This window comes from Budorcas taxicolor, chromosome 9 (genome assembly GCF_023091745.1).
Source record: "Budorcas taxicolor isolate Tak-1 chromosome 9, Takin1.1, whole genome shotgun sequence".
Taxonomy (NCBI): domain Eukaryota; kingdom Metazoa; phylum Chordata; class Mammalia; order Artiodactyla; family Bovidae; genus Budorcas; species Budorcas taxicolor.
In genome coordinates, this window is record NC_068918.1 from 44,147,534 (window position 1) to 44,159,635 (window position 12,102).

The 12,102-nt window shown below is 36.8% G+C and overlaps 1 protein-coding gene across 1 annotated transcript in view; it reads left to right on the plus strand.

Moving 5' to 3' along the window:
• The window catches only part of MMS22L (MMS22 like, DNA repair protein), a 121,037-nt gene extending 110,640 nt beyond the window's left edge, over window positions 1–10,397 (plus strand). The window contains exons 22-24 of the mRNA XM_052645943.1: window positions 8,174–8,270; window positions 9,599–9,766; window positions 10,285–10,397. Of these exons, the coding sequence (XP_052501903.1) occupies window positions 8,174–8,270; window positions 9,599–9,766; window positions 10,285–10,378 (359 nt within the window). The 3' untranslated portion in view covers window positions 10,379–10,397. The remainder of the gene's footprint in view (window positions 1–8,173; window positions 8,271–9,598; window positions 9,767–10,284) is intronic.
• The last annotated feature ends 1,705 nt before the right edge of the window (window positions 10,398–12,102 follow it).

Below are 12,102 nucleotides of genomic sequence, written 5' to 3' on the forward strand. Positions count from 1 at the left end.
AAAAAAGCCTGGATTTGATAAGATCATACACTTACATTTACTGAGAGAAAATCAGTCAACAGATCCTGCCAGTGTGAGCAATCAGATATAAGATTTAATAAACAAAGACTTCAAAGTAGCCATTATAAAAAGGTTCAGAAAGCTCAAGGAAATCATGGTTAATAAGGTAGAGGAAGATGTGATAACAGTGTCACATCAGAGACTATCAGTAGAGAAATAGAAATTATTAAAACAGAAGATAACCAAATGGGAATTCTGAAGTTTAAAAGCTAAACTGAAAATCTTAAGTTTAATTTGAATTGATAGACGAAAGAATTAGCAAACTTGAAGATAGATTGTTAGGTGTTATGCATTCGAAAAAACAAAAAAACAAGAAAGAAATGAATAGAGCTTTAGAGAACTGTAGGACATCATTAAGCATACCATGCTACATAGAATATCAGGAGAGGACAGAAAGGAGCAGAAAAGATATTGAAGAAGTAATGGCTGAAAATTTACAAAATTTGTTGACTAATACCAATCTATACATTCAGGAAGCCCACCTAATTCCAAATGGAATAAACTTAGATCCACAGACATGCAACTTAGTGGGGGAAAAAAAAGGTTGGAAGTCAAAGGCAAGGAGAAGATTTTCAAAGCAGCAAGAGGAGAAACAACTCCACTTTCAAAGGAACCCTGGGAAGATTAACAGCTGACTTCTCAGCAAAATCAATGGAAACTAGAAGGCAGTGGGATAACACTGAGTGATCAAAGAAAGCACTGTCAACCAAGAATTCTATAGTGAGCAAAGCTGCCCTTTCAAAAATGAAAATAAACTCAAGATATTTGCAGATAAAAAATGAGAGAATTTGTTGTTAGCAGACCTGCCTTATAAAAATTACTAAAGGAAGTTCTTTAGAATGAAAGTTAAAGTGAGCTCAGATAGTAACTTGAATACTTATGAGTAAACAAAGAACAGCAAAGGTAATTATGTACAGTTGACCCTTGAACAGCATGGGTTTCAACTGCACAGGTCCACTTATTTGCAGTGTTTCTTTTCAATAAATCCATACTATATTACTACACAAACCATGGTTAGTTGAATTTGTAGATGTGGAACCCTGACTGAACCCTTTCTGACTTTACATTCAGAAAGCTGACTGTAAAGTTAAACATGGATTTTCAACTGTATGGGGGATCAGCACTCTAAACCTTCATGTTGTTCAAGTGTTAGTTGCTCAATCGTGTCCAACTCTTGCAACCCCATGGACTGTAGCCCACCAGGCTCCTCTGTCCATGGAATTCTCCAAACAAGAATACTGGAATGGGTTGTCATTTCCTTTTCCAGGGGATCTTCCTGACCCAGGGATCGAATACAGGTCTCCTACATTGCAGGCAGATTCTTTACCATCTGAGCTACCAAGGAAGCCCCATGTTGTTCAAGGGTCAGTTGTAGTTGAAAGGCAGGATAAATGCATATTTTTACCTTTTTTCTTTCAACTGCTTTTAAAAGTAAATGTATGAAATAATATGTATATAATTGTCCTATAATGTATAGAAATTTAATATATTTACCAATAACAGTATAAAGGAGATGGTGGGAACAAAGTAGTATTAGACTAAGGAAGTGACTTCAGATGATAACTTAAACAGGGACAAATGATGAGACCAATAAATGATAGGTAAATTTAACAAAACCCAAAATATATATGTGTTCTCCTTTCTTAGCTTCTTTGAAAACAGGAATTTTATAAGGTAGAAATTATAATAATGTATCACTGAGTTTTAAAATTTGTAGGTGTAACATGTATAACAGTAATTCCACAAAAGAGGGGAAAGTGACGAGCTATATAGGAACAATGTTTCTATATTTTGCTGGAATTAAGTTCATGTAAATCTGAAGCTCTGAAGAGTTAAGATGTACATGATAAACCCAGAGCAACCACTAAGGAAATAATTCAAAACTTATGGACAATCATTAAAGTAACTAATATGCTACATTTGAAAATAATTCACTTAATGCAAAAGAGAGATTCAGTTCAGTTCAGTCGCTCAGTCGTGTCCGACTCTTTGCGACCCCATGAATCACAGCACGCCAGGCCTCCCTGTCCATCACCAACTCCCGGAGTTCACTCAGACTCGTGTTCATCGAGTCAGTGATGCCATCCAGCCATCTCATCCTCAGTCGTCCCCTTCTTCTCCTGCCCCCAATCCCTCCCAGCATCAAAGTCTTTTCCAATGACTCAACTCTTCGCATGAGGTGGTCAGAGTGATGGACAAAAACATAAGACATTTAGAAAGCAAAAGGTAAAATGGCTGATGTAAATCCAGCTGTATCTACAGTAATGTTAATTGTGAAACAGTTGAACAATCCAATCAAAAGACAGAGATTATCAGAATTTTTTTTAAAGCTCTATCTTTATCTGCAGGAAACACTTCTGATTCAAAGATCGGAAGTTAAAGGATGGAAAAGGATGCATCATGCAAATTGTAACCGCAGAAAGCTGGAGTAGCTAGACTAACATCAGACAGAAAAGACATTAGGCAAAAAAAAATATTACTAGAAATAAAGAGGGAACATTTTATAATGATAAAAGAGTGAATCTGGAAGATTGAACCATTATAAATACATGTGTACCTAATAATAGCAAAATACAAGAAAAAACTAAAATGAAGGGGAAAATAATTCACAGTAATAATTGGAGGAACTTTGGTTTCTGCTATAGTAATAAAGCGCTTGGAAGTCATCACTCACCCTCACAACAAGAAAAACTCTGGACAGCCTGAAAAACAATTCTTCTTAGGTTCATCAGAGAATTGAGGTCATAGGGCAAATCACTGCCCTCAAAACTGAGCATACAACAGTTTGTCAAATTCAGCTTAAATATTGCTACCAATACCAGCTACATCAGAAGGCTTCCGCTCCTGGCTAGCTGTGATTCTCTGTATCCACCTTTCTGTTTAGTTTTAACTTATCTAATAGGTAATTTTTTAAAGAGGTAAAGGATGTACTAAGAGAGGAGAGAAAATGTAATCATACAAAGTGCTCAATTAAAACCTTCAGAGAAAGCAGGAAAAGAGGGAAAGATTTTTTTTAAAAAAAAAAAAAGGTCCAGAGCAAAGACTAGAAAAACTATCTATAAAGTAGATATTTAATTCAACCATTTCAATAATCATTGATGGCAGTAGTCTAAATAAACCAATTAAGAGACTGACTGGATAAAAAACAAGGCTTAACTCTATGTCAGCTACAAGAAATCCACTTTAAACATAAGGACACAATTAGATTAAAAGTAAAGGGATGCAGAAATATATACAGTGCCAACAATTCAAAACACAGGTGTAGCTATATTTCACACAAAGCAGACTTCAGGACAAGAAGAACCATCAGTCATAAAGATGGGCATTATATAAAGATGAACTGGGAATAGAGGAGAGAACTTCTTCAATCAGATAAAGGATAATTTTGAAAATCCTACAGCTGATATCACACTTAAGATGCTTTCTCCCTAAGATTAGGAACAAAACCAAAGTGTCCACTCTTGCCACTTCCTTTCAGCATTGTACTAGAAGTTCTAGTCAGTGGAAGAAATGGAAATAAAAGGCATCTAGGTTGAAAAGGAAGAAGTAAAATTATCTGTGTCTGCACATGATATCATTTTGTTGTTGTTCAGTCGCTCAGTAGTGTTTGACTCTTCGTGACTCCATGCACTGCAGCGTGCCAGGCTTCTCTGTCCTTCACCGTCTCCCGGAGCTGGCTCAAACTCATATCTGTTGAGTCAGTGATGCCATCCAGTCATCTTATCCTCTGTCATCCCCTTCTTCTCCTGACTTCAATCTTTTCCAGCATCAGGATATTTTCCAGTGAGTCGGCTCTTCTCATCAGGTGGCCAAAGTATTGGAGCTTCAGCATCAGTCCTTCCAATGAAAATTCAGGACTGATTTCCTTTAGGATTGACTGTCTGGACTGACTGTTGGATTGACTGTTGCTTGCTGTCCAAGGGACTCTCAGGAGTCTTCTCCAGCAGCACAGTTTGAAAACATCAATTCTTTGGCTCTTAGCCTTCTTTATGGTCCAACTTTGACATCCATACATGACCACTGGAAAAACTATAGCTTTGACTATACTATATGGAAATATATGATATCATATATATATATATATATAATCCTAAGGACCCATTGAAAACTATTTGAATTAATAAATAAGTTCAGCAAGGTTCCCTACCAGAATTCAGCAAGCTTCTTTGTAGCAAAATTGACAGACTGATTCTACAGTTCGTGTAATCCTACAAGGGACCTAGAATAGCCAAAAAAAAATCTTAAAGAAGAACAAAGTTGGAAGATAGTACTTTTCAATTTGAAAACTTAGTACAAAGCAACAGTAATCAAAACAGGGTGGTGCTAGCATGAAGGTAGATGTATAGATCAGTGAGATAGAATTGAAAGTCCAGAAAATCTATGTATCTATGGTCAACGGACTTTTTCTTTTCTTTAAGCAGGGGTGCCAGGATGATTCAATAGAGGGGAAATAGTCTTTTCAACAAATTGCGCTAGATCAAATGGATAGCCAAATTCAAAAGATTGAACTTGCACCTTTACTTCACACTATATGCAAAAATTAATTCAAACAGGATTATAGACCTAAATGTCAGAGTTAAAACTATAAAACTCTTAAAGCAAGAGTAAATCTGCATGATCTTGGATTTGGCAATGAATTCTTAAACAGGACATCAAAAGCCCAAGCCACAGAACAAGACACATAAATTGGACTTAATCAAAATAAAGAACTTTTGTGTTTCAAAGAGCACTGTCAGAAAAGTATTAATAAAAAGACACCTCAGAGAATGGGAGAAAGCATTTGCATATTACTGATGTGATAAAGAAGTTGTATCAAGAGTATATGAAGAATAAAACTCAGTAGTTTAAAAAAAATAAAACAGGCAAAGGATTTGAATACAATTTCCTCCAAAGAATATAAACAAGTGGCTAAAAAGCACCTGAAAAAGTGCTGACCGTCATTAGTCATGCTGCTGTTGCTGCTGCTGCTAAGTCGCTTCAGTCGTGTCCGACTCTGTGCGACCCCATAGATGGCAGCCCACCAGGCTCCACCATCCCTGGGATTCTCCAGGCAGGAGTACTGGAGTGGGTTGCCATTTTCTTCTCCAGTGCATGAGAGTGAAAAGAGAAAGGGAAGTCGCTCAGTTGTGTCCTACTCTTCGTGACCCCATCGACTGCAGCCCACCAGGCTCTTCTGTCCATGGGACTTTCCAGGCAAGAGTACTGGAGTGGGTTGCCATTGCCTTCTCCGCATTAGTCATGAGGGGAATGTAAATCAAAACTACAGTGAGATACCACTTCACGCTCACTAGGTTGGCTGTAATGAATAAGATAATAACAAGAATTGGCAAGAACATGGAGAAATCTGCATCCTCGTTTACTGCTTTTGGGTTTGGGAATGTAAAATGGTGTTGCCACTTGGGAAAGAGTCTAGTAATTCCTCAATAGTTGAACATAGAGTTACCTTGTGACCTAGCAATGCACTCCTGAGTTCTAATATATACTCAAGATTAATGAAAACATGTCCACACAGAAACTTGTACTTTAATATTTGTAGCTCCAGAACTCTTGCCTGGAAAATCCCATGGACGGAGGAGCCTGGTAGGCTGCAGTCCATAGGGTTACTAGGAGTCAGACATGACTGAGCGACTTCACTTTCACTTTTCACTTTCATGCATTGGAGAAGGAAATGGCAACCCACTCCAGTGTTTTTGCCTGGAGAATCCCAGGCACGGGGGAGCCTAATGGGCTGCCATCTATGGGGTCGCACAGAGTCGGACACGACTGAAGTGACTTAGCAGCAGCAGCAGCAGCAATATAATAGCCAAAGGTGGACTACCATCAGCTGATGGATGGATTTTTTTAATGTGATCTATCCATACAAGAGAATATTATTTGGATATAATATTAAATATATATTCAACATAAGGAGTGAAGTACTAATTCATGCTGCAGAAAGTATTGCTACGGCGTGTATTGCTATAGAATGTATTGTAAACATTATTACAAGTGAAAGATGCCAGTTAACACAAGACCACATATTACATGGTTCTATTTATATGAAATATTTATCTCTGTAGTTAAATCTACAGAGATGGAAAGTAGATTAGCAGTTGCTTAGAGGGGGTATGACGGAGAAGGCAATGGCACCCCACTCCAGTACTCTTGCCTGGAAAATCCCATGGATGGAGGAGCCTGAATCGACTTAGCAGCAGCAGCTGCAGGGGGTATGAAAGTAGATTAGTGGTTGCTGAGAGAGTATCGGAGGATAGGAGGTAATAGCTTTAAAGGGCACAGTGTTTCTTTTCAGGATAAAGAAAATGTTCTAAAATTGCAGTGACAGTTGCACAGTTCTGTAGTTATACTAAAAACCATTGAATTGTATGTGTTAATAAATTATATGATAATAAAGGTGTTATTTTAAAAAAACTGAAAGATAGCCCAGTGTTTAAAAACAATGCCCAGTTCAGTTAAAGAAATAAAGGAGGATAGATTTTTTTTAGAAACCGTGTACACTAATGCTCACTACAGTGTTATCCGTAATAGCCAAAATGGAGGCAACCCAGATATCCATCAACTAATCATCTAATGAACTGATTGATAAACAAGATGAAGTAAATCCATACAATGGAATGGTATTTGACCATGCGAAGGAATGAAGTACTAACATGTTCCATAACATGAGTGAACCTTAAAACATTTTGCTAAGGAAAGGAAGGCAGTTACATAAAACCAAATCTGTATGATTCCATCTATATGAAATTCCTAGAATAGACAATCCATAGAGACAAAAAGTGTTCCAGGGACTGAGGGAGGAAGAACTTGGGGAATGACTACTAATAGGTATAAGGTTTTGGAGGGAGGTGATGAAAATGTTCTGAAATTAGATAGTGGTGATAGCGTCACAATTCTCATGAATATACTAAAAGCCAATGAACTGTACACTTTAAAACATTAGTTTTTATATTTGAATTATACCTAAATCTGTTATTTTTAAGAAACAGTGCTTACTTTTAATACTTTATGAGGGGTATTTCTTCATGTTCTGGTACTTTTTCCACAAAAGAACTTGTGGATTTTGGGGTTTTTTCCAAGGAAGCATCTTTAAGAAGAATCGTTTATAATGGCTCTAGAATTGCGTGTAATATGAGAACTTCCTTGTTCAGTAAGGTCGAGTATGCTGTATCTTCCTTATCCACTATCCTCATGCTATGGAAAACATTATCTGGTACTTAATTAATTTAGGTTCATGTGCATTACAGACGTTGTACTCTTGCCATAGTGGATTACAGTTTCTGAAAATTTTCTTGTTCTTTAGAGAAAGTAATTTTTCTCCCCAGCTACTTATATTTAATATGCCAAAAACAGCTTTAAAAAAATGTATTAACACTTGGAACATTGGTGAATTTTCGGTTCTTTTTTTTTTTTAACCATTTTTATGTACAAATGCACAGCTGTGAAGGAGTTGGTTAAATACTAAAAGAATGTAAATGATCTCTTTGTAACTTTGCTGTCTTTAAAAAGGAAATTAGCATCAATAATAGTTGATTTTATATATATAAATATACACACACACACACACACACACCATCAAGTGATGGGTTTATGTATATATGCAATCCATGGTGTTGCAGTCAGACACAATTTAGCGACTGAACAACAAATATATAAATCTAATTTTAAGAAAAGATGAACTATTGGTAGTTTCTAATTTACTACATATGATTTGTGAATGGAAGGAATATGAATTTAAAAAATTAATCTGTAAGCTGAATTATTATTAAAGGTTATCTGTTGTCAGTGTGTAACAGTGTTTGCAGTGTTAGGATGGTAGAATGTTTTTGAATACGGACTCTTTTCTGATAGAAGGGCATATCTTCACATGTATTTTTTCAGTTACAGTATTTTTTCAGTCACATGTGAAAAATAGACTCAAGTGTTTTATATTTTCTTAAAATGGAAGATAGGGAGACTTTAGAACAAAAGCTCATAACTATTTCACTTTGAAAAATAAAAAAGCGTGTACATACTTTAAGAAAACAACATGTTTTTCTAAATCTAGAGTGCTCATGAAAATGAGGATCCAGATGGTGAATTCAGGCACAATGTGTAATGCTATGATTTTCCCTCCTAGTTAAAAGGCTGGCCACCGAGAACCTGCAATGCATGGTCAAAGCCTGCCAAGTGGGGTCAGGAGGAGAACCTGCTGCCCAGCTGACTTCTGTGTTTAGGTAAATGGAAAATATGCCAACTGGCAAGGGGACTATTGCCAGCCATTTGACAGTCAACATGTTTTTTAAATAACTAATTATCCAAAACATAATGTGTTGCTACTTGTTTGTAGTTTCAACTATTATATTTTTGGCAGTAGTTTTGCTATGTTGTTGTTTTATTAAAAAATAAAATTACTAGGGAGAAAGATGACTTTAAATTACCTGAGAATTTAGTAAGGAAGATGCTTGCATGTGTTTCGGAGGAAAAAGTGGAAAACGTGAGTCCTAGTGACAGGTATACAGGCTTTGGAGCTGGTAAACGTGCTACTCAGCAGCCAGTGTGGACGTGCCTGTCACTGGTCTTCCTGTTCACTTTAGATGCCGTGAACCCACAAAGCTCCATTCAATGTAATTTGTGAAGCATAAGACTTTATATGCAGATCTGTTGTTCCTTCATAAGAATAACTGCAACTTGTAGAACGTTTTCTGTTTTGTTTCTCTTTGCCTGCCTTGCACCCTGTAGAATCTTAGGCTTTCTGTTAAAGCAGTACTTTTAAAATGTATCTTTCTCATAGTTTCTACCCGTTGACCTTCATTTCATGTATCTCTACCATAGCTCCACTGTGTTAGTTTGGGTCCATTTCCTTCATTCTGTGTGGGATTTTTGATTCCTCAGCTTGCTTTCTTATCATGTAGTTGGGACTTGTCAATTGTTTACAGTTTATTTACAGAATATAAAAATTGTGATCTTTTGAAATAAATACTGGGTTATTCTTTATATATAATGTATAATTATATAAATATAATTCTTTATAAATTATATATTCTTCATATTTTATTCTTCTGTGGGTCTAAAGTCTCTTTTTCAGTTAAGGAATATAAAAATTATTTAGAAGTAACTTGCTTTCCTCATAGAAGTACTGTTTGATTTAACTGGAGATAGGAATAATTAACTAACAGATACACAGAATAACCAGGAAGCTGGACTCGTTTTCTGTTTGAGTCTCTTCTACACTCTTACCACCCAGATTGACCACATGCAAAGTGTGGCAGGAAGGTCCCTGGCGTTAGGTTTGTCCCTCTTAATTCTTCCTCTTGGGATTCCAACTCTTCCCTCTCCCTCTGAATGCCCTCACTCTGGTCATGGCTCACGCTGAAGCCATTTCTTTTCTTTATTTTCAAGTTTCAGTCTTTGTATGGCATCTTTCATAGATCCTTATGATAATCTTACATTAAGTGATTTTTCTTGCATTCAGTTTACAGCTTGTTGCTATATTTGGGCTAGATAGATACCAGCCCAAGTAATTGCCCCAAGAGTAGTTCTAAGTAACCTGTTTTATTTTCAGGCAGTTTATTGAAGATTATGGTATGAGATATGACTATCAGCTTTACAGCATTTTAGAAGCAGTAGCAGCACTGGACCAGCAGGTTGTCATCCACTTGGTTCCTGCCCTTACTCAGTCTCTGAAGGATTCAGAGCGGAAGTGGGGCCTTGGCAGAAATAGTGCACAGAGGTATGTTTGATTATTTGATTATATCCTTCTGGACAATGATTATGAAATCTAGATACATTTTCCTAGTAATGGCCTATTTTCCCATTTATAAAGATTTGGAGTCTGTTCCAGTGAATAGGGTTAGTGACTCTACTAGATAATATGCTTTTGGTCAAAAATAGATAGAAGCTCTTTTTTTTTTTTCCCCTTATAGGCTTATGACTGAATATAGTGCTGGACTATTTAGAGTAATGAAACATGGTGGGATAAGTCTGTATATCCCAGAGAGATTGTTTTAAAAGAGAAAAGACCCTGATGCTGGGAAGACTGAGGGCAGGAGAAGGGGGCGACAGAGGATGAGATGGTTGGATGGCATCACCGACTTTAATAGACATGAGTTTGAGCTAACTCTGGGAGACAGTGAAGGACAGGGAAGCCTGGAGTGCACAGTCCATGAGTTCGCAGAGTCTGACACGATTCAGCGACTGAACAGCAGCAATAAACGTCTCTCTCTCTCTCCTTTTCTTTTGTGTTTACAGGGAAGCCTATAGCAAACTTTTATCTCAGCTAGGACAAGTGGGACAAGATGAGATACAGAGACTGGAAAATGATCATGTTGAATCTATTTTGTGATTTCATCCTCAACATTAATTATAACTACCTAAAGCCACTTTGTACCATTTGACTCCTACTTTCATTAATTGTATAATGTTCTGTTAAAAATACTTTATAGGATCTTTTCCATACATACCTGTAAGTATAAAGTATATAAATAAGAAAATAAAAGTTAATTAAATATGTTATAGAATCTTTGGAACTTGGTAAAACTGCATTCTGTTTTGAACTAAAGAAACTTAAAGTTTTCCTATCTGGGAGTGTTGTCTACGTCTATGCAGGTTAGCACTGATTGATCCATGGGCGTGTTATTGTAGTGTGACTTTCTGCCTTGCAAGTAATTTATTTCTGTTTTTTGTTTCTTTACAAATTATGTTTAATCATGACACTATTTCACATTACCTGGCTGCCCTATGCTGGTTTTGTTATTTGGTTGCTTTCTTGTTTGCATGTTTTTATTGTTTTGTTTCTCTTGAGGAATGGTCAGGAGATAGGGCTGTGACTTTGTTATCCTTTTTTATACTATGTTTGAGGCAAGTTAATAAAATTCTTTCAGAGCACACTTAACTCTGAGCAGTGAAACTGAATCTGGCTAAGGGACTATACAGATGTATATATAAATTTTTTTTGACTTGGGCTAAGGCAATGGCAACCCACTCCAGTACTCTTGCCTGGAAAATCTCATGGATGGAGGAGCCTGGTAGGCTGCGGTCCATGGTGTCGCTAAGAGTCAGGCATGACTGAGCGACTTCACTTTCACTTTTCACTTTCATGCATTGGAGAAGGAAATGGCAACCCACTCCAGTGTTCTTGCCTGGAGAATCCCAGGGATGGGGGAGCCTGGTGGGCTGCCGTCTATGGGGTCGCACAGAGTTGGACACAACTGAAGCGACTTAGCAGCAGCAGCAGCGGCAGCAACAGTGTTTATACTTGGGGTCCAACAGTTGCCAGATGTTTTTCTATTCATCCTTTCTTTTGGAGTTGTCATATCAAGAGGAGGATAAATAAGAGCCTTTAAAAAGAGAATAAATAATATTCTGGAAATTTTTTAAGGTTACAAATTAACAGTTCTGAAAAGTCAGCCAAATTATCTACTTGCTCTTCAACTACAGCCTCTTATAAACTAGCATCTTACATATTTGCAGGGAACCAGCTTAGTTTCCTGTAGCAGTTCATTTCTCAACCCATTAACTATCTGAAATTTCAGATTTATTTTATTGGGTTGGGCATTGTCCTTGACTCCTTTTTCTAGTGAGCATTATTTGGTAAAAATAGTTTCAATCTTAGTGCTCAGAACCCACGTGGGTCTTAAAAACACAGCTCTACTTTGTGACCGTGAGCAGATTCTTAATCTTGTCTGAGCCTTAGTTTCTTCATGGAGAAAAATGAGTAATAATGCTTCTTGAAATTTCACAATGTTCTGGTAAGAATCAGTGGGATAACTGATTTATAATCATGTAATTAACATGTATGTGAAAGTATTTGGTGACCTACATTCTGTTAGGCATACAGACATGATTACTGTATCTCATGCACAAAAGTAACTTCTCAATTTTGTTCTTCTCTAATGGTATGTCCTAGATGAATGATTCTAAGTGTTTTCTTAATATCATGTTTGCTAACTGAAATAATTTGTTTTATTCTGGGGCCTCTAGTGTTTATCATGGTTTTACTATTCCTTCAGGAAAACATTTTCAGCCCTTTTCTGGCTCAAGTATCTTTTAAATGCACTGCAGTCAGGA